This window comes from Sinocyclocheilus rhinocerous, unplaced genomic scaffold (genome assembly GCF_001515625.1).
Source record: "Sinocyclocheilus rhinocerous isolate Xijiao unplaced genomic scaffold, SAMN03320098_v1.1 scaffold191, whole genome shotgun sequence".
Lineage (NCBI taxonomy): Eukaryota > Metazoa > Chordata > Actinopteri > Cypriniformes > Cyprinidae > Sinocyclocheilus > Sinocyclocheilus rhinocerous.
The window spans coordinates 47,421-73,622 of NW_015625580.1; the positions used below are offsets into that span (position 1 = coordinate 47,421).

The 26,202-nt window shown below is 37.4% G+C and overlaps 1 protein-coding gene across 1 annotated transcript in view; it reads right to left on the reverse strand.

Annotated features, from left to right (window-relative positions):
* Positions 1–26,202, reverse strand: part of LOC107752983 (protein kinase C beta type-like) — a 129,279-nt gene that overhangs the window by 15,991 nt on the left and 87,086 nt on the right. Inside the window, exons 9-15 of the mRNA XM_016569064.1 lie at positions 19,880–20,020; positions 15,746–15,919; positions 12,664–12,755; positions 8,756–8,818; positions 6,855–6,993; positions 6,027–6,107; positions 5,411–5,518 (exon numbers count right to left, since the gene is read on the reverse strand). Of these exons, the coding sequence (XP_016424550.1) occupies positions 5,411–5,518; positions 6,027–6,107; positions 6,855–6,993; positions 8,756–8,818; positions 12,664–12,755; positions 15,746–15,919; positions 19,880–20,020 (798 nt within the window). The remainder of the gene's footprint in view (positions 1–5,410; positions 5,519–6,026; positions 6,108–6,854; positions 6,994–8,755; positions 8,819–12,663; positions 12,756–15,745; positions 15,920–19,879; positions 20,021–26,202) is intronic.

Below are 26,202 nucleotides of genomic sequence, written 5' to 3' on the forward strand. Positions count from 1 at the left end.
CTGCATAGAAAAAAAAAAAAAATATATATATATATATATAAAAGGTTACTTTTAAAGTAACATAAAAAAGATTTTTTACTCTGAAGACTTTTTAGTGTAAACCATTTGGGTGCTCATACTTGTTGCAATAACCAATCAAACCGCCTTGTTGCTAGGTAACGCATGACGACATGTATAATATTCTCAGACTGGATGAAATCTGAAGTGAAAAAAACTGCAGTCTGTGTCCATAATATACACCAAGCTTTTAAAAAAAATTCTAGCCAATAAAATACTATAAATCTGCAAAATTTGCAAACAACTATCCCAAAATGTACGATTTTACTTATTTTCAATGTTTCCACATCTGGAAGTCATTTTTTAAAATTCCTTTATTGGACGCAAGGTACATTCTCATCACTTGAGAATGTGAATGATGTAATGGCACGTTCCAGCAGCATCTTCTACTTAATGAGGCAAACTCAATAAACAGCACAAATAAAAAGACAGAAGATCTGTCTCCTCTTTTAAATTAGCTACATTCCAACAGTATCAAGAACAGGCATTAACTGAGCATGCACCATGTTCTACACTCAGATGGCTTGACAGATGGCTCGAGATAGCATTGCACTGTTAGTGTATGGTTACAAGCGCTTACACAAATACAGCATATGCAAAGAGAAAGAGGAAAATAGACGGAGAAAGAAAGTGAGCGAGAGTCTGTGTGCGAGCTCTAGATTGGCCTTAGTCATGGGGTATCAGTCTGTATCAGGCTTGCGTCCCAAGCCTCTCTCAGTGGTGTGCAGGGCTGTGTTCCATATCAAAGAACCACAGCATCCCACTTTAATCCTCCCATATCAGAGCTGTACACTCCATCAACACTGATAATACTCTTCAATTAGCACTCAGAGCACCGCAGTAGCACATATCTGCTGTTAGTGCTGCTGCACGAGCGCTTCCTGCAGTATGCCATCCTCTGCCTCTGTCAGCTTCATTAAACGAGTCCTTAAACGCATCCGGCAGGTTTTCATTATTTTTTTTGTACAGAATTAATGCAATATAATTCAGCTACTTTATCATCCTCAGATGCTGTGTTTCAAAACGCAGTGAGCTGTCTATCTATACTTGCCCAAATGTGCAGTGATGGTACCATACCATAATTATGGTCTGAAACAGTGATTTACATTTATGCACTAACAGACACTTTTATCTTTGCATTGCATTCAAACAAATTTTATCAGTGAATTACCTGGAAATTGAACTCATGGCATTGGTGTTGCTACGCCGTTCTCTACTGTTTGAGGTAGAGGAGCACTTTTTTTCTTACTTTGGGATTAGGATTTTAATTTTTTTGGAAGAAATTTCTACTTTTATTCATCAAGCATGCATTAAAATGATCAAAAGTTACAGTACACATATAATATTGTCTATATTATGATATAATGTTACAAAAGATTTCAAATAAATGCTGTTCTTTTGAACTTTCATCAAAGAATCCTGACAAATTAGTCAGAAATGTCATTGTTTCCACAAAAATATTAAGAAGAACAAACTGTTTTCAACATTGATAAGAAGAAGAAATGTTTCTTGAGTATCAAATCAGCATATAAGAATGATTTCTGAAGGATCATGTGACACTGAAGACTGGAGTAATGACTGCTGAGAATTCACAAGAATAAATTACATTTTAAAATACATAAAAAATAGAAAGCGGTTCTTTTGAATTGTAACAATATTACAGTTTTTATTGTATTTTTGATCAAATAAATACAGCCTTAATGAGTATCAGAGACTTCATTTACCATGGCATTTACATATTATTTAAAGACATGGTACATTGTCTAAAAAAACCATGGTACATTTTTGTAAACAGTATTTTTAGGCATTACGAATACATCTATAATATCTATAATGCCCAAAAATGATGTCTAGGTGGGCAGCTCACAAGGTTTTGAGACAGCCATGAAATTATTGTGCATCAATATATACATCATGTCTTGCAGAGTGTTTAATACACTCACTGTGCTGTTCTCTGCAATCTGTTGATGTAAGTGTCACAAATGAATATTCCCTCAGCTGATGTTCTGAGCATAAAAGCCTATATCCCCTCAAAATAAAACCCCAGGCTCTACAGAAGCGAAGGAGAGGATTTTCTTTAGCTTTTTTTTATGGCAGAATAGGGCATCAACATTTTGATTACGACAGGTTCAATTTATCCATCTGTCCTCTGAAAGTCACAAGGCCAGACTAAATTAGTCATTCAATTACTGTGCTGGAAGAACGATTGCTCCGCTTGGTTAAGGGAAATACCTCATTTATACTGCATGGCTCCATTGTAGCTTTCTCGGCAGGGCGGGCGGCAGCACCCCTCGCTTAAAGCTGCGCTTGTCCAAACTTACAGGATTTTCCAATCTGTCTTAAATGTCAAGGATTCATTTAGTATTCCTGCTCTATTTTAGGAGATTGTTGGGGAGAGAGGCCTCCAGGATCTGACACACTTGCTGCACTGCAGAATTAAGCTATTAGAGACGTTCTGCAAGCACTTACAGCAGATCTTATGAAGGAGAGAATAGAGAGGGAGACTGAACTCATCGAGACAATGAGCTCTGCAGACAGACTGAGGAGAAGACAGAGGCAGGATAAGTCAAGGAAGAAAAATCGACAAGCAGAAAGGACGAGGGTTGTGCGGAGCATCTATATCTATGTGGGAAAATAGACCGAAAACAAAAGGATGGAGAAAAGAGAGGCAGGAGGAGGGAACAGAGGGAGGAGAGGAGGGGGGCTTTTGTTTATCAGGCTTTACCCGGCAGCATGCTGCATTTTCATGAAGCCAGTCAAAGAGGGGTAGCATTCAGATTCTAAACACAGAGGGTCGATTCATTATTTAATGTTCACATTATCATGAATGTATTAGTGTGCAGGTCCCTCTGGAGACACCTGCTCTCACATCTCTCTTTCCACTTTATATTCCAGAACTTGTCCTCCCAATACCAAAGATTTCCATTGTCCTAACTTAAACAAAAATGGGTCACCAGGCAGCATGCTAGGTAGAAGATCATCAAAACCCAGCGAAAACTGACTTTGGTGAATCACACATCAAAAGTCACATTTCACCCCAAAATCAAATGGGAAAAAGTAAAATAAAATTATGCTTTGCATAAAATTTCTATGCATTGTGACTTTATTTTCATGCCAATTTAGCATTTTTATTGTACATCTTTATTACTGTAGTCATCCTCTGTAATACTGGTAATTACACATATAACTTCGTAATGCTTTAGCACAGTTTTATGCAGCACAAAAAATACTACCATGATGTATAAACAATGTATATTTTAAATAATGCATTTTTTTTTCATTATGTAAACTTGGGTAATAAAACAATTAAACAATGCAATTTACTTTTTTTTTTTGCATCATGGTAATGCAAACAGGGAAACTGAAAATAATGCCACAATACAAAAGAAAATCTTAATGGTCCCCCCCCCCCCAAAATATTAAAAATGTATTTAAAAACTGAAAAATAAATGTTTGAAAATTAAAATAATAATGCAATGCAAAATCTATATTTTTATTGATTCGTTATTATTTTTATTATTATTATTGCATTACTGTATTGACAACTGTGAAAATGTAAATAAAGGTCTTAACGGTCATAAAAAAGCAGATATGTTGCATTTTCTTATTTATTTTTATTTTTGGGTGGGGCGAAATATGGCCCAGGCAAGTTGACAGGTGAGATTCCCCCAAATAACAGATGTCATGTCCCAACCACCGTAAGAATGTACCCACGCACAAGCCTGGCTTTCATTCTTCTACAAAACTCTTTTCTCCTTTTCTCAGCAGCCATATGCTCCACTCTGGCACCGCAGTGACAAGTAGAAAGAACAGAAACATGCAAAGAATAAGCAAATAGGAGAGAGCTCCCTTTCGAGCACTTTTTAGGGAATGCGTTATACTATTGACTAAGATGCCCCTGTCATTCTGCGGCTTTTGTCTTGTTTTGCTGGGGCAAAAAAACAAACAAACAATAAAAAACATTCATATCCATTCAAAACCAGCCTAGCCATGCTCCAGTAAAAGCTGGCAACTAACAGAGCTGAGCTCCTGGGTCCTGCACACAGCCAGGAGTCATTGGCATTCCAACTAAGTGCTGTCTAAGGCCGTATGTTTGTGTGCTTTTATCTGCAGGAGAGAAGATCTCTCAAATAAAGAATAAGATCATGTGTACTCGCGGCTTCACCTGCCAGCACTAGAGTCTGAAGCAGCACTGGCCTCCTAATAACAAAGACAGAGTGAATGGAAGATAGCGATGGAGAGAAAGACAGAACTGGCGATTTTCGAGAGGGCCGTGACGTGATTATTGATAGGATAGGTCAGAGGCTGTGGTATTTTTCAAAGCTGCTGAGAGCAAACTGCAATGACCACTGCTGCTATAAAAAAGTAATTCATAATGCATCGCATGAGGTCATATAATAACTGGACATTTTTCATTCAAAGCCACTTACAGTATGTGAACTGCCGAGACAGTCAGCTTGAAACAACATCAGTACTTTCTCAGGGACACAATGATGAGATGGACTGTATCTGCACCTTTCCGGGCCATTAGTCACTCTGAACTGAATTTGATACTTTGGGTTACCTCAGGACAAGGGGACAAGGTGTGACTTGTTAGCATGACCCTGCTGGTAGGTGTTGTAACTACACCCTTTTTCTGCATCTTTCTCCACTGACGATCATTTAAAAGAAGGCATGTATTCTGATCAAATAAAATGAATGCAATTCTTAATGGTAATGAGAAATTGTTAAATAAAAAGTAATTTAAATAATTTTCAGTTTCAGTTGGTGGGATTTTTTTATGTTTTTGAAATAAGTCTCTTTTACTTACCAATGATGCATTTATTTGATCAAAATACAGTAAATATGTAATTGAAATGTTATAACAATTTAAAATAAATATTTTCTATGTTGAAATATTTGAAAATGTAATGTATTCCTGTGATGCAAAGCTGAATTTTCGGCAGTCATTATTCCAGTCTTCAGTGTCACATGATCCTTCAGAAATCATTCTAATATGCTGATTTGATGCTCAAGAAGAATTTCTTATTATTATCAATGTGGAAAACACTTGTGTTTCATTTTTGTCATTGGAAACCATGATACATTTTTTTCAAGTTCAACAGCATTTACTTGAAATAGAAATATTTTTGTAATGTTATACATATCAGTAGTCACTTTACTGTCATTAATGCATCCTTGTTGAAAACAAATCTGAAAACACAAATCTTACTGCCACAAAATTGTGAACAGTAGTAAATAATAATAATAATCATCATCATCATCATAACCAAATTGTGTTTGACATGTCCCTGCAGTGTGAGACAGGATGCTGGATACTGTTTCAGGAATGTGATGTATACTGGCTGCTCACCCCTTTGCAGATGGCCACAGCTTCCTTGGACATGGATTTAGGATAGGACACATGGTGCTCCATGATGGACTGAAACAGCTCATCCTCATCCTCACCATCAAATGGGGGCTTTGGAAAGAGATATAGAGAGAAGAGACAGAGAAGATGAGAGGACGATGCTGTTTGGTCGACAACAATAACATGGATTATATCTCATTTGCTTGCAATTTTCCCATTTGTGTCCCTTTAACATAGGAAATTTGAAAGTCATCAACATAAAAGTGCCTTTCAAGTCTTGTTTGTTTAGTGGAGACTAGAAAAGAGAATTACGACATTCTTTTGTCATGACAGCTCAGCAGTAGCAGTCTCCGCTGGAAACAATTCAGACTTTTTTTCTCCAGCGTTCAAAGCTTGACTTGTTTCAGAACAATTCATAAATAATTGACTGAGCCCGATAGGCATGAAATACTTGCCGTTAGTCTCGGGAGATTTGCAGAACGTAATTAATAAAAACTGACCTTGAGATAGCAAGAGGTGATTTACTGCAAGCAGCAGAGAGGAAATGAAACAGAGCGAATGAGAGAAGGCACAAACCCCTGACTTGGGCCTTCTTGATCTGGGTTATAATGATTCTTACCTGCCCAGCCAGCATCTCATAGAGCAGAACTCCAAAAGCCCACCAGTCCACTGACTTTCCATAAGGCTGGTAAGCGATGATCTGAAACAGACACACTCCGAGTGTAAGGCGTAAAAAAACAATTACAAATGGGTGACACTCCAAGGTCAACTTTAAATGTTAATATCAATCCCACCGTGCACTCTGTCAAGAGTTTCAGAAGTGTTTATGGTGTTTTCAAAATGTGTTACAATGTGTTTTATGTACTGTAAATTGTCTTTCACACAATATGAAACAAGCAGCTTAAGCTTTGAGGACTTGAGGAACTCAAATCCCTTCACTCTTACAGCAAGTTATGTCTTGGATTAGGAGTGTGTTGTTGACATGAATCCATCTCTAGCTCATGCTGCTGGTGTTACACTTGGAGCAGTACCATCTGGTGTTCAGTGAGATGAACGTGAGATATCTAATTAACGTAACTCTCTACTGCATGATGCTGCCTCTGGGCAACAAACCCATTTTCTCCAATACGAGCTCATGATGTATATGAGATGGCAATACAATGGTTAATACTGAATGGATTACTTTTAATAAAACAATATTTATGTTCTATGTTATGTAGAACTGAATTGAGTTTGTTTCCTAGAAACAACACTGTACAAATTTGTAAGGTTAGATGAACTTAAATGAGTCTATGTGGGTATGTGTGAGACCAAGTGCAGGTACAGTAGTGAAAGCCCTGGTAGATGTGCTATTGTCCACGAATCACACACACATGAAATATGTAGGCCATTGGCTCTACTTTCTCATCCAACACTTGGGCACTCAGAAGCCTTTTTGAGCACTCACCTCAGGGGCGATGTAGTCAGGGGTCCCACAGAAGGTCTTGGTGGTGATTCCATCAAGCATGTTCTCCTTGCACATGCCAAAGTCAGCTATTTTGATATGACCCTCCATGTCCAACATGACATTATCCAACTTTAGATCTCTGATGTACAAAGATGTGAGAGGAGTCAGTGGAGAACACAAACAAGCAAGAACAAGGAACAACTGTGAGAAACTGAATGATTGTTCAAGGAAGGTACTGTAGAGAGGCTTTCATGGCCCATGATGTGTGAGTATGTTAAAAAACATTACAATTACATGTTTTCAATTATTTTTATAATTTTATACTATATATATATTCAGTATATACTATATATAATATACAGGGCTATTCAATTAGTTTCATTTGGGGGCTGGATTATTAAATTGAAAATTTGTGGTGGGCAAAAAGGGCTAAACATGGGTGAAAACTGTGCGCGCACACACGCACGCACGCACACACGCACACACACACACACAGCCATAGTTTTGTAACAAAAATGGGCAACATTTGTTAAATGGGTTTTCTGTGTTAACATTAGTTAACTATATTAGATAACATGAACAATACTTATACAGCATTTATTAATCTTAGTTAATATTAAATCCAACATTTACCAAAACATTATTAAAATGGTTAAAGTTGTATTTGTTAACATTATTTAATGCACTGAACTAACAAAAACAAAGTTTTTATTAACTAACATTAATGAAAGTTGTTAAATGCTGTAAAAATATATAGTTAATTGTTAGTTCATTTTAGTTAATGCATTAGCTAATGTTAACAAACAAGATCTTATTGTCAAGTATAATTCATTCAAAAATGAATTATATTCTCTTACTCCCCTAATAAATTTGATACAACATACATGTTTCATCTGATTTTAAACTAAACTAGTTTAATGATTAATGGTGTCCGGGAGTAAACGCACCTGCTCTAAGTTCGTGTTGCGTATACTTTGGTTTCTACGTGTACGCTCAGCGTATGTGTACAGCCGAATGTGCAGCCTTTCAAACTAAACTCCATTTGATATGCATCTTTGTCCAGTGTCTGCGCTTTTTCTCACCAGAAGTTATGACCGGGCCAGTGTTGCCACCTTGTGGACAAATGAATTTTTGCCACTCACTGTTTTTCAATCCGAAACGCTATTTAAACATCTTTCTCAAGTTGTCAAACTAGTCCAACAATGCAGACCTAATGGCCAATTAAAAAAGTGTTTAAATCATTGCAATATTAACTTGCTCTTTTTATTTCGCCAGCAAAATCATCCCAAGTACACCTCATTATACTGGCCAACCCTAGCAGCTTCATAAAGAGAAGCACCGGTGAGCTTGATGAAGGAGAAAAAAGGGCTCTGTAAAGAATTCATAGTGCTGTCTGTTTGTATAGTGGTGTGGTGTAGGTTTTGTGTTAACAGCCTGGATTACAGATCTACTTCCTATTTAGGCCACCATCCAGGGGCTCAATCGCTATACTGGTACAATGAAAAAAAATAATGTTTTTGTAATGCAATGAAACACAAGACGATTCAATACACTTTACTGTTTTATAAAGTCGCAGGTCATGTTTAATTAATCACAGCTCAAGATGTCAAATGTTTTTTGCCCACTAAAAAATTCTTGAAAGACTTATTGTGTTGTCAATGTTTCAACTGGCTGAATGATCGTCTGAATCAAACTGAATACAGCATCGATGCTGACTAAGTTCAATTGCTCTGTGTAAGCAAGTGTGTTTTGGTGTGTGTTGCTCTGGAAGCAAATTGTCTAATATCTCAGCACCTCTAAAGACCCTTGTGGTGGCCATATTGAAGAGTCAATTGTTATCAGGAAGACTCTTCTCACTTCTATGTGTGATTGACGTGTGTTGCTGTCTGGGCTTCACTCACCTGTATACAATACCCTTCACATGCAGAAAGAACAGGCCTATGGCGATTTCTGCAGCATAGAACCTAAACACACACACACACACACATCCGAATCAATATGAAAATCTGAGCACAGGAGATGAATCTGTTTAGTTGGTTTTCTTGGACAATCTTCATGGCCAGAAGTCTGGGCTAGGTGGTCATTACCAAAAACTAAACTGTCTTATCAGTCTGTCGACTGTCCAATCAGTCCTGAGACATCTGTCTAATAAATAATATAACAGTCTGATAAAGGTGTGTTTTCTGCTGAGAACCTGGAAACTGGAGCTCTGCCCTCAGAAAAGACATAAGAGAGATAAAGCAAACCAGATATCTGTTATTAATACAAGCATGCAGTAATCTCTTATTTATCAGGTGGTGTGTTTGTCTGTCCTATATTTTAGAGTAACATTTGAAGAGAATTCACATTCGTGTTCAGTGACTAATGCAGCTGGGGGTGGAGCAGGAAACAGGCCTCACTACAGAGTCAGATTATGTCAAAAGATAACTTCTGTTTCCAGGCCACAGCGGCAACCAGCCTCTGGCTATCACCACTCAGAGAGAGAGACAGACAGAGAGAGAGAAAGATAGAGGTGATTTCACTAAACATTTGCAACACTTTCACATAAAGAGTTTCAGCACAAAACCTTCACTAACTACCTGCAATCAGGCACTAACGACAACAGTGTAACAGTGCTGTATATCAATTACTTCACTCTCATTCTTTTCAAACATGCTTCCTTTCTTTGGAGGTCTCTAAATGCCACCTAAAGATATCAGTTATCAATTTATTAATAAATTTTTTTTAAATAAAAATGATTAATGCATTCTTTATTTTACTGTTACATTTGACATTTTAAGCGTGAATTATATAAAGAGGTCAAAATGGCAAGTGATGTATTAAATTTTTTAAAGTTTTGTTATACTAAACATTTTAAATAAACTGCTGTAAATACATATATTTGCCAATTTTATTATGATTACTGTAATTGTTACATTCAACTAAACTTTAAACATTTTTAATGCACAGTTGTAAACGTCTATTTATTTGTCAATTTTAAGTGGCTACTTTTAGAATAATTACTGTATTTTTGTTACATACAACTACCCTTGAAACATTTTAAATAAACAGCTGTTAATACATATCTTTAGTTGTCAAGTTCTAAAAGTGAATAATTTAATTTTAATTGGTGTAATTATGTTGTTACATTCAACTACATTTTAAAACATTAAATAGTTTTACATTGAAAATAACTTAATTTACATTATTTCTTGAATTAAAACATTGATAATTGATTTCTTTAATTAATTTTTAAGCAGTATTCATAATACTCCATACATTTCTATGTAAATCAGGTACATACTTTGAGCTTCATTCACAAAACTCAGCAACTGTCTGCTACATTTAACACTGTGTTATTACCATCTGTGCTAATAGTCACTAAATGGCTTTTCATTTAAGACGAGACGTTTGTGTACATTTTGTGCAAAGCAAATGATGGCTATATATTCATATACTGTGAGAATAAGGGAGGAGGTGCAAAGTAACAAGAAAACAGTCATTGTATCTTAGAATCTCATTATATCATAAAACAAGCAAATAAAAGCCCACACTGTGTTCCAAAACCATTGTGGACTTTTGCATCTGGAAACCTGGATCTATTCCATTACCAACAGCGACAAAGTGCTGCAACTGTTCCACGTCCTCCTCCCTGTCATTGGGCACTCATAATCACCCTGACCTTTGAACTGCACTGAGCTCCATACCCAACACAATGACAACGCTGCTCTCCTACCCAGAGACAGGTTAATTTTTATGATAAAGGGCAGACAGCAAGCTGAAAGCAGAGCAAATAGAGATGAAGCTTGTTAGATGTGGAGACAGAGCGTGGTTCTGAGAGGAGATTACGGCAAAGGTCAGCTCAGTCATCTCAAACCCTGTCAGATCACCCTCAAACGCCTGTCTATTTGCTGATGGTTCTTTCTTTCTTTCTTCAAATTAGTTACAGGGTGGTTCACAGGAATTTCAGCTTGAATGTGATCACTTTAAATGAACTCGGGCATTAGACAGTCACTTGTAACGTGCTTTGTGAATGCAAAATGCTCAGGGTTCACTTTATTAGTAAGAGAACAAGTCTACTTTTTACTAATATTTTAAACGCAAACAAATAGAGTTTTATTTACTTGAGCAGGGGCATGCAATATTGACAAAAATGATGTCTTGATATTTTTGGGAATGTTGCTGATAACAATTACTAGACAATATTTTGCTGAGTTAGTTTTTGTGCTGGTTCCTTGACTGGTTTAGGCCTGTAGTGGACAACTGACTCCTGAATAAAAATCAAGAAAATACACGCATTCAAACGACTGATTCATTCAGGAACGAAGCAAGTGACTGTCTTTATGAATGAGTCTTTGAACCATTCACTAACCCAATTTGTTAAAAATGCAGATTCATTCAGGAATGAAACGCCATTGAGAGAGACACACAACGGTTCTTCTGTGGGTTTGTTTGGAAGCATTTATGTTGGCAAAATAGAACAAAACTGACAATATTGTGTCTAAAATTGAATAACAATATTATCGTCTAGTTTAATAAACTGTTGTATTAAATCAATATCATGTTGTGCTGATATTTGGTAAAAACAGCACTCTTGCTTGTGTGATTTTGCTTAACTATATCATATGAAATAAATATAAGACAAAAATTCACACGGGGCATTTTTGCTCCCATATCTTGAATTTGGGGTCATTTGCACTGTACAGTGAAATCGTGTACTATCAAGGCATGTGTTTGTTTAGCTTTTGCAAAGAGAGTGACATAGTTGATAATCATTAAAATAACTATTACGATATTATTGTAGACAAAACCTCTTACACACCCCTATGTAAGAGGACAAACAAGCTTTCTATATCTCCTCTTATTCATCTGCCTCAACTCAATACCTCATTCAACAACAGGGAGGAGAGATGAATAGATAAAGTGCTGCAGGAGGGAAGACATTCCTGCAGGCCAAAAACACAGAAATGAGTTAGCATTTTAGCACTTCCAGGTCCAAATCTATTTATGTTTAAATGCCTGAAGTAAAGTCTATGGTCTGTGGCTAGGTTACAAAATTTATCATGATGAACAAAACATTTAATAATCAAGAAGTGCTTGGTTGGTATACAAAAATATGACATCACTGCAGCACTCTATCGAGCTGCAGAAATACAGCTAAAACGAAAAAAAGAAGAGTAAAAAAAGAAAGTCAAAGATGGGGGAAGCAGGTTGACCTGGCCTTCGTACACCTAATTATGAATTATGCTGAGTAGACACCTCATATCTCCAACAGGAGGGCACTGAGGAAGAGGAAGAGAAGGAGCGGCAGCAGCAAGAGTGGGTCAAACTACTTTGAGGTCACTTTGAAGTGACAACACAGCACAGCGGGAAACTCTTTCTGCCCTATGAATGTCCCTCCTTTCCACCCATCATCCAATTGGGCAATAACAAGGAGAGCACCTGTTCATTCTACAGAGTGTGTTAGCTGGATGAGTTCAACCACATTCACATTCCACTAACTGACATGCATTGGTGAGCTCATCATGAACTAATCAATGTGCTCATCGATGAACTAATCGGTGAGCTCAAGGTGAAATAATTTGATTGAAAAGCTCATCAGTGAGTTCAGCTGTGAACAAGTTGTGAACAAGTTCTTTGAAGTCAACGGTTAACGTTGGGGAACGCATCAACTGAACATCATCTGGTGCATAATCGACTCAAAGGAATCATCGGTCAGTAACATTAGCCATTCATCTGATTTTGAATTGATGAATCTGAAAATGCCACATCTTTGCAGTGTGGCCACTTAATGGCGCTATGCAGAGACAAAGATGAGAGCTGTACTCACACAGCATGGGGTTCCTTAAACTTGCCGACCTGCTGGATATGATACATGAGATCCCCACCACTGATGTATTCCATGACAAAGTACAGGCGGTCCTGTAGATACACAGAGACAGCAGGGTAAGAGACAAACACAGGACAGTTGAGAAAAGAGTAAGACGGTTGAAGCCTCTTGCGAACACAGAGCTGTTCTAGAAGTTTAGTTAAGTTTATTTTATTACTTGGGGTCAAGTGAGAGTCAAAATAAACTTTAGAATAAAATAGGATGGAATAGTAGATTTTGGTACCAATTCGATTATGGTTTCTTATCGATTCCTTTAGTACAATAGAACACAGTTCTTGGTTAATTTTGAATTGGACATGACAAAAGTAATTTACGGTAATTCAGCAACTGCAGAGCGTTCTATTTGTGGTTGACAAAAATAATCTGTCATAAGAGTAATTCACCCCGGAACTGGATTTAACATTTCACTGAATGTTTTTGATTCACTAAAAAGAATCGGCTTATAGGAGTCATTCATTTGGGAACTGGATGGAATTTGTTATGCTGTATATTTTTGATTTACTAAAAAGAATCATCTCATTTGTCCGGGAACTGGACAATGCTGGGCACATCATTTATTTTTGATTCATTAAAAAAGTACTGGCTTATAAGATTCATTTACTCAGGAATTGGATTAAACTGTTTGCACTGAATGCTTTTGATGCACTAAAGAGAAGTGGGAATTAGACAGAATTAGTCATGTTATGAGGGGGCATTCAATAATCTTATACACATGCTGCATACTTTTGATTTAATAAAATAGATTCCATCGGGCATGTTGTATATTTTTGGTTCATTAAAAAATAATCAGCTCAAAGGAGTCATTCATTTGGGAATTTGACAGAATTTGTTTCAGTGAAGGAAAAAATCAGGAAACAGACAACAATAGACATGTTGTATATTTTTGATTCACTAAAAGGTACTGGCTCAGACAATTAATTTATATTTACATTTATTCATATATTTATCCAAATATAATTCTGAGTACTGATGTACTGATGTTAACAGTAATATTTCATGATTTTTTTTATTACTTTTACTGTCACTCAACCCCCTGCAAGAATATTTACTTTTAGTGACACAAGCCTATAATACATTTTTAACACATCCACACATACACAACTGCACATCCACACACTAATACACAAGACAAATCCCAGGGCCAAAATCCAAAGATCAAAACACGCTGGACGTCTTCATATCTGCAAGTTTCAGCCACATTTTCCCTGGGCTCCATTTTATTGGCTTTCTTCCTGTAATGATGAGGCTTATTTTGCATCAGTTGCGGGTGGTGTAATTTCCTGCAGTGGTGGTGGTGGTGTGTGTGTGTGTGTGTGATGGTCAGGGGAATTAGAGTCAGGGAGGATTAAGAGACTGAAAGTGATGAAGAGTGCGAGGGGGAGACGGACTGCTAGGCAGCAGTGCTTAAAGGAGGTCCCATCACTGTCAGGCAGGAAAGAGGGTGGGTGGGAAAGAGTCTTTACCCCACTCCACTACACACCAACTACCTAAACCCCCACGACTACAGCACATCAGCATACACAACCACACACACACACACACACACACATCGGACTAACTCCCCATTATAGGCTTGAGGATAATCTACATGACTGCAGCTGTTTGGCTGTCAAATATCTCCTGTGACTGATCCCCCTCCATAAAGAAATACCCTCCCAACACCCCGCTCGAATATCTCGCAGCTAACCGGGCTTTATTTGCTCTTAACGAACGTGTGTGCGAAGGAGGAGATGATTTAGTGACGTTGCTTCGTTTGAGATCCAATGCATTTCCAGAAAAATCAGGCATAAAAGAGCTTCGGCCGCGTGACGTCACAATCTTTTCCTCCCCCAGAGTCCCCTCGGTTTCTGACTCAGTCCTCTCTATCCTTTAACTCTCACTTCCTGTCTCGATTTCTCCATCTCTCGCTATCTTGCTGTCGGTGACAGAGGCTCATGCGGTGCTCAGTAGGATGTTGAGAGACGACGATGCTGCCTGTCACAGCTCTGCTGCGGCCATAGATGAGTGTGTGGCGCACTGCCCTCCTGTGAGCATGTCACATTCACATGACCACACACACACACACACACACACACACACACACACACACCATTCTTGTCGATGTACAAATGACTGCAGTCTCTAAGCAGCATGTGGGGGATGGGGAGGGATGGATTCAAGTGTGTGTATCAGTGACAGGGGCTCATGCGGTGCTCAGTAGGATGTTGAGAGACGGCAATGCTGCCTGTCACAGCTCTGCTGCGGCCACAGATGAGTGTGGCGCGCTGCCCCCCTGTGAGCATGTCACATTCACATGACCACACACACACACACACACACACACACACACACACCATTCTTGTCGATGTACAAATGACTGCAGTCTCTAAGCAGCATGTGGGGGATGGGGAGGGATGGATTCAAGTGTGTGTGTCTGTGTTTGAGTTCGTATGTGTGTTTGGTCATGTGCTACAAAATGAAAGAACACAAAGTGACGTGTGCCCACGCTTAAGCTTATGTCAGAGGATATACATTGAGAAGAGCAAGAGGAGAGAGGAGCAAAAAGGAGATCAGTTGAGAAGAATAGGAGAGGTGACGAGATGCTATGAATGGAGGACAGGAGAAGAGACAAGATGAGATGAAATGAGGAGAGATGAGACAAGATGTGATAAGGATGAAAAAAGGAGAGGAGATAATATGAGATGAAATTAGACGAGGAGAAGAATGGAGAGCAGAGAAGAAGATAAAACAAGATGAGAGGAGAACAGAAGAGGAGAGAAGGGAGAGAACAAGAAAAGAAGATGAGGAGAGGAGAGCAAAAGAGATGATATGAGATAAAACGAGGCGAGATTCGTCTACATGAGACATGGAGAGAAGAGCAAAATAAACAACATGAAATAAAAAGAGAGCAGCAGAGGCGAAGAGAAGAGGTAAGGAGAGCAAAAGAGACGACATGAGATGAGAGGAGGCGAGATGAATCTACGACATGAAATGAGATGACAGCAGAAGAGATGAGACGAGACGAGATGAGAAGCTGCAGTACCATGGTCTGAAAGCAGGAGTGCAGTTGAGTGAGGAAGGGTGGTTTTCCTGACAAGGCCAACACTCTCTTCTCCACCATAGTGCATTCTACGTCATCATCCTGGATCACCACGTCCTTCTTCAGGATCTTTATTGCAAACAGCTCATCACCTCCCTTTCTCTCGGCCAACATCACCTAAAAAAAGACAAACAGAGAGAGAGAGCATGAAGGTAGCAGGGATGTTCAGTTATGTCACCAAACACATAACTGAAGCATTTGAGTGAGCAAGCAGGAAGAGATGAGCAAAGCAACACTGTAACACAGCACATGAGCTTCATTTATTAGCAGAAAATACACTGGCCTTTGACTGCGGATCAATACAGCAGCGTTTATACTCATTCCTAGCATGTTTAGGGCATGTTAGGCCAGAGAACATAGCTGCAGTTGAGGTACAGATGATATAAAAGACAAAGAGAAATGATGGACAGAAGAGATGAAGCTCTCGCACACACGTGAAGACAATAAGGAGCAGATTAGAGTGTGGCACAATGGCACGGTGAAGGAAATCTTGAGTGATGGGAGGGCAGATTTTAATTGTGCTCATTTTTAGGATTGAGCCTGAAGGCGCATGTACTGAAGAGAAAAGACAACCAGAGAGAGAGGGATAAAAAAATGGAAGAAAAAAAGAGTGAGAAAGTTCAAAGAGTAGAGATAAAGACTGCACAGAGTCAAAGAGCAATAGAAATGAGGGAAGATTAAATAAACAAGTGAGAGATTAATATCATAAATGTTAAAAAGTATAAACATTTTAATATATATATAAAATGTATCCAACATACATTTTTATGACTCCAAAATGAGCAAGAAAGAAAAAAAAGATGTTACATGATAAATAAAACTCGCCAGATAGACAACATTAAAACAATCAGAACAGAACGAAAAAGTAAAATTAATTGCACCATTATCACAAATTGTAAATAATGCCAATTAGCATATCAAATACTAAAACTAAAGCTAAGGTACAACGTAAATACACTGGAAAAATAAAACTAAAACTAAATAATAGAGTGATAAGAAAAGCTTATATAAAATTAATTATAAAAATTACAATTAAAATTAAATAAAAAAATAAATTAATTAATAAAAAAATCACAACTATAATTCCACTGAGCAGAGAACAGTCAAGACATTCAGAAACATTTTCTATAATATTGAGACGTCAGTTAAAACATCTGTTACCATACAAATAGCTGAAACATAGATGACCTAGATGAATGAAATCAAACACTGATTTCAATCAATACCATTAAAAGGAAAACAAATACAACATTTTAAGCTTTGAGTTTTGCACTGTGGTGCTTGATTTTCTACAGTTACATTACATTACATCCATATGCAAATCAAGTAATTTTTTTTCAGTAGCATGACAGTAGTGTAACCATTTTCAAAACTGTGTATCTTTTCCAATAACAAGCTACTTTTTTTAAAGAGTGGCAGCGTAGCACGACAAGGCAGTAAACAAACACGCTCTTCTAAAATATCCTCTCTCTCTCATATATGTAGTGCCAGAAAATCCGATTCTTTGCAGTGAATTTGTTCATGTAAATAAACCAATTCAAAAAAATAATTAACCAATTTGAGTTTCTATGTAGCGTTTTAGGGTGTTTTTTTATATACAGCAATTTTATGTTTTTCAGGTTGTGGAAAGAGTAGCTTGACTGTAGCATAACTATTTATGTGTATCTTGTAGTTTGGAAAGCTACATATTCAAATTAGCTCCCCAACACTTTTATGCGTGTGTGATTAATTTAAACCCAATCCAATATGCCTGACACAGCCACAGTACTTCTTGTCACCAAACCAATAGCGCTTCATCAGTGTGTGAAAGCATCTCTCAAATACCTTCCCTCATTCTGTGGCAAGGTCACATAGAGAAAAACCTGACAGAGGAAAAGTAATGCTTGAAGAAACTTTACGGACAGTCTGGCTCTGCCATTTAGCTCTCTCTTGAAAATGAATGCACATATTGAAATGAGCAGAGTTATTTCAGTGTAAAGGCAGCCCCAGATGGACACCTTGTGACTGGCAATGGGAAAAGAGAAGCGATACACTTCAACATTACAGAGGACACCATCTGCTCCTCACAGGCCCTACACCCTAACACACACACACACACTACTCTGGCAGCATAGCAAGCAGGTCATATCCATTCCAACGCATTCATTACCGCTGCATACCTGTTTAGAAAAACACACATCGAACAAAAGATACACGACTGCACACAGTCCTCCAAAGTCTCAAGGACATTGTCAGTTAGTGCAGCCACACAAAAGTATCTGCTGGGCCCTGGATGAGAACTGCTCCAGGATCAGCATATTCAAGGACAGATACTGATCAATGATCATGTCTCCAACTGTGAGATCTGCTTCAAACCCATAATCACACAACTGGACTAGTGAAAGTGCACATCTGTCAGCTTTTGAAGCTCCCTCTACTGAAGGCTCATCATCATGGAATCTACAGTCTTTTTGACAAAGTGCCATTTTTTTAAATCACTGGGCAATATCAACACTGCCAGTCCCCCATTTACTATTCTAAAATATATTTTTTAACATATTAAAATATATTTTCTTAGCATCTTTGTCTTTTTCCCAGTAAAAGTACCTCCACATCATTAAAAACAAGAAAAATATCTGAGAAGCAAAACTGCGTAAGATATTAAGACTTGAATTAAAGGGATAGTTCACCCATATATTTATATATATTTTTTATTTTTGAAGAAATTAGTAAACAAATAGCTGAGGGTAACCACTGACTTCTATAGTATCTTTTTCATACTATGGAAGTCAGTGGCCACCAGCAACAGTTTGGTTACCAGCATTCTTCAAAATATCTTCTTTTGTGTTCAACAGAAGAAAGAAACTCATAAAGGTTTGGAACAACTTGAGGGTGCATGAGTAAATTAATTATCAATTTTTTTGGGTGAGCTATCCATTTAAGTTAAAATTTCCTCAGTCAATTGTAAAATTGTCTTTTTTTAAAGTGACAATATAACAGAAGTAAAAACAATGAGTAATGACATTTTGATTAAACATTACAACCTCAAAAATTATTTTAAAAGATGAAGCATGAATGGATGAACCATTCACAATAATATCTATAGCATGCATTTAGAAAATAGATTTTCATTTCATGCTGGCTTTAAACCTCACTTAATTTTTTTATCTCTAAAAAAACTTCTGCCAATCGTAAGGCTTCTCTTTTAAAGTTTTCCTGTTCATTTTCAAACAGACATAATTGAACAATTACTTATGATTCAGTGAGAGAGTCAGAAGTGACGATTCACTGACTGATGGAGTCTGATTCAAACTGATAACTCACAGGCAAGTTTAAGGCGGTTTCTTGAATATTTTTGACTGCCTCATTAGAAAGAAGACTGCTTCATAAGAGTCTTTTTTGTTTTTTTCCTAAAATCAGACATCACAGCTCGTGCTGTGCTTACTGTTGCCTACACCGGAATGAGGTAAGAAATCAAGGTCTTAATATCACATGCTTTTATCCAAAATCTTAAATACGTGTTTAATGTTTTAAGGATCTGTAGACATTTTTACTGGAAAACAAATACTGATTAAATCACTATTTGTTTTCAGAATGCAAGTTCTGGCTGACTTCAGCACTGTCTTTGCTCTCTGAACACAAATCTATGAGATTGCAGAGAACCTCAGTGTCACGTACAGACATTTGTGCGTGACGTTTGGTAGCCTCTGAGAATGAAGATGCAGCACCGAACTGGACGGGTCAGTCTGTCAGATGCAACAGTGAGGCTGACATTTCATTTGTCGTGATGTGGACGACATCAAACAGTCTCGGCTAATGATGCTGGCAGAGGTCTAGCACTACACCTCAACATATCAATATCATTTTAAAATCCTGTTGCCATGGCAACTGGCAGCAGCTGGAACATGAGCCCACTCACCCTCCTATTTCCCCTCTCTCTGTCTTTTAGCCTGCGTTCCAGTAATCTTAGTTGTTTAGAGTGACCTCACAGCTCGAGATTACCTGCTGCTTCAAGCACCATTGAGCCTACCTGAGACACATAGAGAGAGAGAGAGAGAGAGAGAGAGAGAGAGAGCGAAAGAAGAGGGTGAGAGTTACCTTTCCAAAGCTACCCTTGCCCAACACCATGAGAAAATTGAAGTCGGACAGTTTCATGCGGTCCTGGTTGCCATTGCTGTCAAATTTGGAGATGGTGTTGGAGGAAGAGCCGTCTGTTTTGTTGGGACCAATTTTAGCTCTCTGCAGGGAAAGAGCAAAAAGAAACAATAAGCTCGTGTTAGAGTGGGGTCAGAGACAACACAGACACACACGTTTGTTTTTCTAGCACAGTGGCGACTTTCATTTGACTTCTATTGTTTTTATACTGAGCTAATGATATTTTCTTTCTCCTACTCCTAAAACCAGCATTACAGAAACCTACACTCTCAGACAAAAAAACAAGTACAGAAGCTGTCCCTGGGGCAGTACCCTTTCAAAAGGCACTAATATGTACCATTCAGGTACTAATATGTACACGTTACATACTAACATGCATATTTATAGTACTAATATGCACCCTTTAACGGTAAATAAGGTACAAAGGTGTACCTTTCGAAAGGGTATTGCCCCTGTGAAAGCTTTAGTATCTTTTTTTCTGAGAGTGTAGAGACACACCAATATTAAAATTCCATCTTGCATTTTTTGCAATAAGCTGATAATTATTTTCATGTGACGGCTGTAAACTGATAAAGGGCAATATTAAAATACTGTACTATATTGTCTAAATAAATAAACACATCAATGGCTACTTAAAAGCAAGTAAATTTAGGCATCACAACTTTACAATATTCAGTATGAGAAATGGATATTCATTTTGATTACATTTAATAGTGTTATTAAATGATTAAATGCGTTAAAAAAAGTATTAGTATTTTTACATTTGGATTACATTTACCTTTTAATAAGCATTACATGACAGCAAATGTAATCTAAATGTAAAAATAGGAGTAATGAGTATGTCATTAAATATATAAGATTAACCAGTGCCGATAAATAAAAAATATAATATCGAATATTAGCCAATAATTAATATGTGACCCTGGACCACAAAACCAGTCTTAAGTCACTGGGGTATATTTTTAGCAATAGTCAAAAAAACATTGTATGGGTCAAAATTATCGATTTTTCTTTTATGCCAAAAATCATTAGGATATTAAGTAAAGATCATGTTCCATGAAGATATTTTGTAAATTTCCTACTGTAAATATATTAAAACTTAATTTTTGATTTGTAATATGCATTGCTAAGAACTTCATTTGGACAACTTTAAAGGTTATTTTCTCAGTATTTTGATTTTTTTTTGCACCCTCAGATTCCAGATTTTCAAATAGTTGTATCTCGGCCAAATATTGTCCTATCATAACAAACCATACATCAATGGAAAGCTTATTTATTCAGCTTTCAGATGATGTATAAATCTCAATTTTAAAAAAATGACCCTTATCACTGGTTTTGTCACATATAATATACTATTCATCCCTAAAATATACATGCATTTAAAATAAAAAAGACCAAAAATGTTGATATATGCATATCTAATATTGACAATACTAATAAAATAAAAAATATATAATATTGGCTTACTGTGGTACACATATATTGCGCCAATTTGTACATAAAAAGTATTTTTGGGTGCATAGATTCAGTTAACAAAGCATGACAAGTTAGACATATTACACATACAGTATATTGTGCATCCATACAGAAACTTGTTAGATGTTCATCATGACGTTTACTGTTTAATAAAAGCTAAGCACATTCTCCATGACTCAAGCTAATGGCCTTCATTTTTAGTCTTTAACTAGCTGACAGCGACAACTAAGCCTCAACATTACTGCAGCATTTGCAATTGTGAAACAAGCTTCAAATTTTGAAATCTAGCCATCTTGTCTTCATATATGCACACTTTCTTAGAGCAGCAATGAGGAAAGACCAATGAAATAGTGAAAGAGCAAAAGAGTGCAAGTATACAGTGGGGAATTGGAAAGCATGAGCAAATACAAACATAACAACTGCTCCATATGTCTATCTAAGCACCATCACATCTATATTTCTAGTCTTTTTCTTATTTTCCTCCAATCGTTTGCTGGTCTACACGATGTAGGTGATTTCAGGGTTTACTATCCTTGTGGGGACAGTTATGGGCTTCACGATGTAGACAAGACCTGGCCCACACACATACAAACATACGAATGAGCCACAGCCTGGCATGACTGACATCTCTTGTTTGTTTCTCTCTTTTGAAGTTACTGAATTTCTTAAGCAGGTCTATTCATCACATCCCAGCTAAATCTGTCAAACACACGATTCAGCAAACGTTGGGTAAACCTGTCACCCAGACTGCAGATGAAGCCATTTTTGACTATTGTGTGCGCGTGTGAAAAAGACAGCATGTATCTATAATAGAAAGAGAGATATTAAATATGTCTTTGGCAGCATTTGTAAAACAGTTCTAAAGTGTTTGTTAGACACAGAGGAAGTGGGTGTGTGTCGGTTAAACTGTAGTGGTTTGTGTGTGCGTATCTCTCGCTCTCTCTAGGTGAATGTTTAGTTTCTGGCAAGGATCTCACTGCCCAAGCTGGCATGCTACGGAATGACAGACGGCCTGTGTAAATGTCTGTGGTTCCTTGTGTGTGCGGTCACAGAGCACAGTCATTAGGTCCCGTCGGCTGCAGGCTGAGGGGAAGTGTACTGCTGATTTCCTTGTTCACCAACTTTCTCCTTCACAGTCCACTGAGAACTGATCCATTATCTACAGCTGTGAGCCAATCACACCTACAGCAGCCTAGCAACAGGTCACGCACGCATGCACGCACGCGTGCACACACACTGTCTCACACTAATGCACTAAAAGCTTTTCTCATTCACAACACGTTTGCACAGCACTTGGGCTGACACACAAAACACAACAGTGCGTCAAGATTCCTCACTTACTTTGCTTTTTTATGCACTGCAGACACTATTTTAACTGGTATCTCTCTTGTTTTCCTACTCTAAATATATTTAAACATACTTAAAACAAGATACATTTATTTGAATATATATATATATATATATATATATATTTGAATATTTATTTAAATATCTCTGTATATTTTGTTTGAATGTTTATTTTTTTTAAATATATGCCTGTCTAGTATTTTAAATATTTATCTAAATATCTATGATTTGCATAAATATGTATTTAAATATATCTGTTTTATTTGAATATTTATTTAAAACATATGTCTGTCTCTTTTTTAAATATTTAAAATATACAATTTTTATTTAAATATCTATGTATGTTTTATTTGAATTTTTATAAATTCAGTTAAATATCTGTCTGTTTTATTATTTAACTATATTAGTTAAATATCTGTCTATTTATCTATTTTAAAATGTTTTTTTATTTTTACATAATTAGTGAATATAAAATAAAATTAGATTTTTTGCCTTTAATTGATGGGACAGAACTGACAGGAAACAATAGAAGGGATGTTATCTAGAAACTATCCAAGACAGATCTGATGTAAATGCCACCCTCCAACATGTTAGAGCATGTGCTTTGTCCTCCATGCCTCTGAAAAACCTTTTTTTCGTATTATATTATTTGCTCATTTCAAACAGCCATTTTATGCAGTGCACACACATCTCTTAAATTACGCATGCCACTGACATCCTGTGATATGTACAAGAGGTGACTGTAATTAAAAATATGCTGAGCTGATTTCAATTCTGACACCTTTACAATCATTCCAAATGAATTTCTGCATGCCTCTCACTTTTCCCATGATTCCACTGCTATTTACCAGCAGAATGAATGTGTAGGATTGCCTGGGTCCCTTTGGCCCATCTCACACACGCCTGTCTCACTGCCCGCTCTCTCACAGCCTTTTGGAGTACATTCAATTTTAATTTCCAAACTGCTGCCATATTGTGAGGCTGGCAAGCAGCTCAGTCTAGCATAGAATTCCATTAACCCACTCCCTACTGTTCAGACGCCGCACTTCACACTGTCCCTGCAGACAAAAACACACGGCCCGGCTGAGACTGCTGCCCAGTGCTCAGCCTCACTCACACATCTCTGCCTTTTTTTCTACCTGTCTGCTTCCCTTTATCTCATTTAAAGCGGTCATTATTTACTCACCCTCACATCATCCCAAACCTGCGTGACTGACTTGGTCTGTAGAACATAAAATGAGAAATTTAGAAAAATGTGCTGGCTGCTCTTTTCAAAGGTGACAATGAAGCTTTAAAAAGCACTCAAAAGTATCATAAAACCAGATGACTTATGTGCTATATACCGAAAAGCACAAACTTGAAGTAGTCATTCAATGAAAACATTGGTCAAACATTTTTCTAGCTCTTGATGATTCATGAGCAAACTGTGTTTCTGAGTCAGATCTTTTGAATTAATCTATTCATCAAGTTGATTTGAATGAATTGTTCACAAACTGAACTGATCTGTTTTGTGAGTTTAACTCACTCACTCAAACATTCCAGTTAACAGCTTTCTGGAGGGGAGTACTGCTAATGGACGACTTATATCTTGGTCAGTTCCTCACCCTATCTGTCATAAGATAGAAGACTTTTAATATGCCTTGAATGTAGAACATTTATAATTGAATATATCTTGATATAATTATAACCATTGGAATTGTGTATTACGAATATTGTTGGCTCTTGATGAATTGCTTGGTTCCTCCTCTTTTGTAAGTTGCTTTGGATAAAGGCGTCTGCTAAATGCATAAATGTAAATGTAAATATACCACACAAGACGTATTAACCACTTTTATGATCCTTTAACAACTTGAATATTTATTTATTTAAATATCTGTCTGTCTTGTTTAAATATTTAAACATCTATGCTTTATATACAGTGAATATTTATTTGAATATACATTTGATTTATGTATTTAAATATACGATTATTTGAATATTTATTTTAAACAATTTTTTTACATTTTACTTTAATTACACTAATTACAATTTTGGGACAGAACTGACAAGAAACGATAGGGTTTTTTTTCTGGAAATTATTGCTGGCTGTTTCTTGGGCACATTTGAAATGCTCTGGCTCATTGAAGGGGAGGACTGTCAGTAAACAACTTTTATTTTGGTGTGTTCCTCATACTACCATCACACTTTAGAAGATTTTGAAAATGTCATATGTACCATTTTTATGATCCTTTTATGATGATTTGTCTCCGTTTTGAACCTTGAAGGGTCCAGTTCCTATTCATTGCAATCGCCTGGAAAAGAGCAACCAGCACATTATTCAAAATTTCTCCTTTTGCGCTCCACAGGGGAAAAAATAGGGACACAAGTTTGGAACAAAATGAGGGTGAGCAAATGATGACAGAATCTTCGTTTGTGGCTGAACAATCCCTCTAATCTTCATATCTCAGAGTTTTCCCCATCTCTCACTCTGAAGGTCGTGGTTCTGTAGATATGTGGGCAGGGACGTGTGGCCTCTGGGGAAAAGCCATTTGAGAAGCTCTGTCTCTGCGCCAAAACCATGAGTTGAGTGGCGGCATTGATCTCTGCACACACACACAGACACACATGCCATACATGCACACACACACAAAATGCTCTCCACCTCCTACTCCTCCATCGATTGCTGGGCGTGAACGAGCGATTAGCTCTGTATCCAGCTAAGAGCCTCATCACTGGACTAAGGCAGTGTTTCTTTTGTAAAAGACAAACATCTCAGCCATATTCTGCTCAGCATTAAAACCAATGCACATGCACTCACACAGACATACAGCATCAAACGCTCTGCCCGACGACCCAGTGGCGACAACTTTGTGAACTTTGTCTGATCCAGAATAGACCGGAAGGATGCTAGAGAGGAGGAGAGAGAATGGGAAGGGAGGGATAAAAAGGAACGGAGACAAATGCTAATGTGGTTAGATTTCCACAGAGCTGAATGCGTCGCTTTCACCGCGCTTCACTGCACACAAATACCGTCATTTCTGTACAGCAGTGTGGAGGGTGGAGTGAGAAAGAAGGGAAAAAAATAAAGAGCTAAACAGTGACAGGAAGTCATTTGTTCATAGTGGTGAGATGTGGAGGGAGGTGGTCACGTCTTGACAGGTCAAATTACAGGTGAATAAAAGTTGAGGAGATGCTATCAACAGGAGGGCGGCTATTAGGTGAGACGACTTAACAGCTCTGATTACACCTCTGACATACACACACACACGTAAAAACACAAACAACCTCAAAAAATAGCATCATGCAGAAGTACTGGGTTTTCATACAGGGCTGAAAGGTGGTGCTGGGGATGAGTTCACTAAAATTAGCAATGCTAGTATGCCAGCTCAGCTGTTTTCAAAATACTTATTTATCACTCAGCAGTATTCTCAGAAGACCCTAAGACCCTTTTTTAGCAGTGAAGT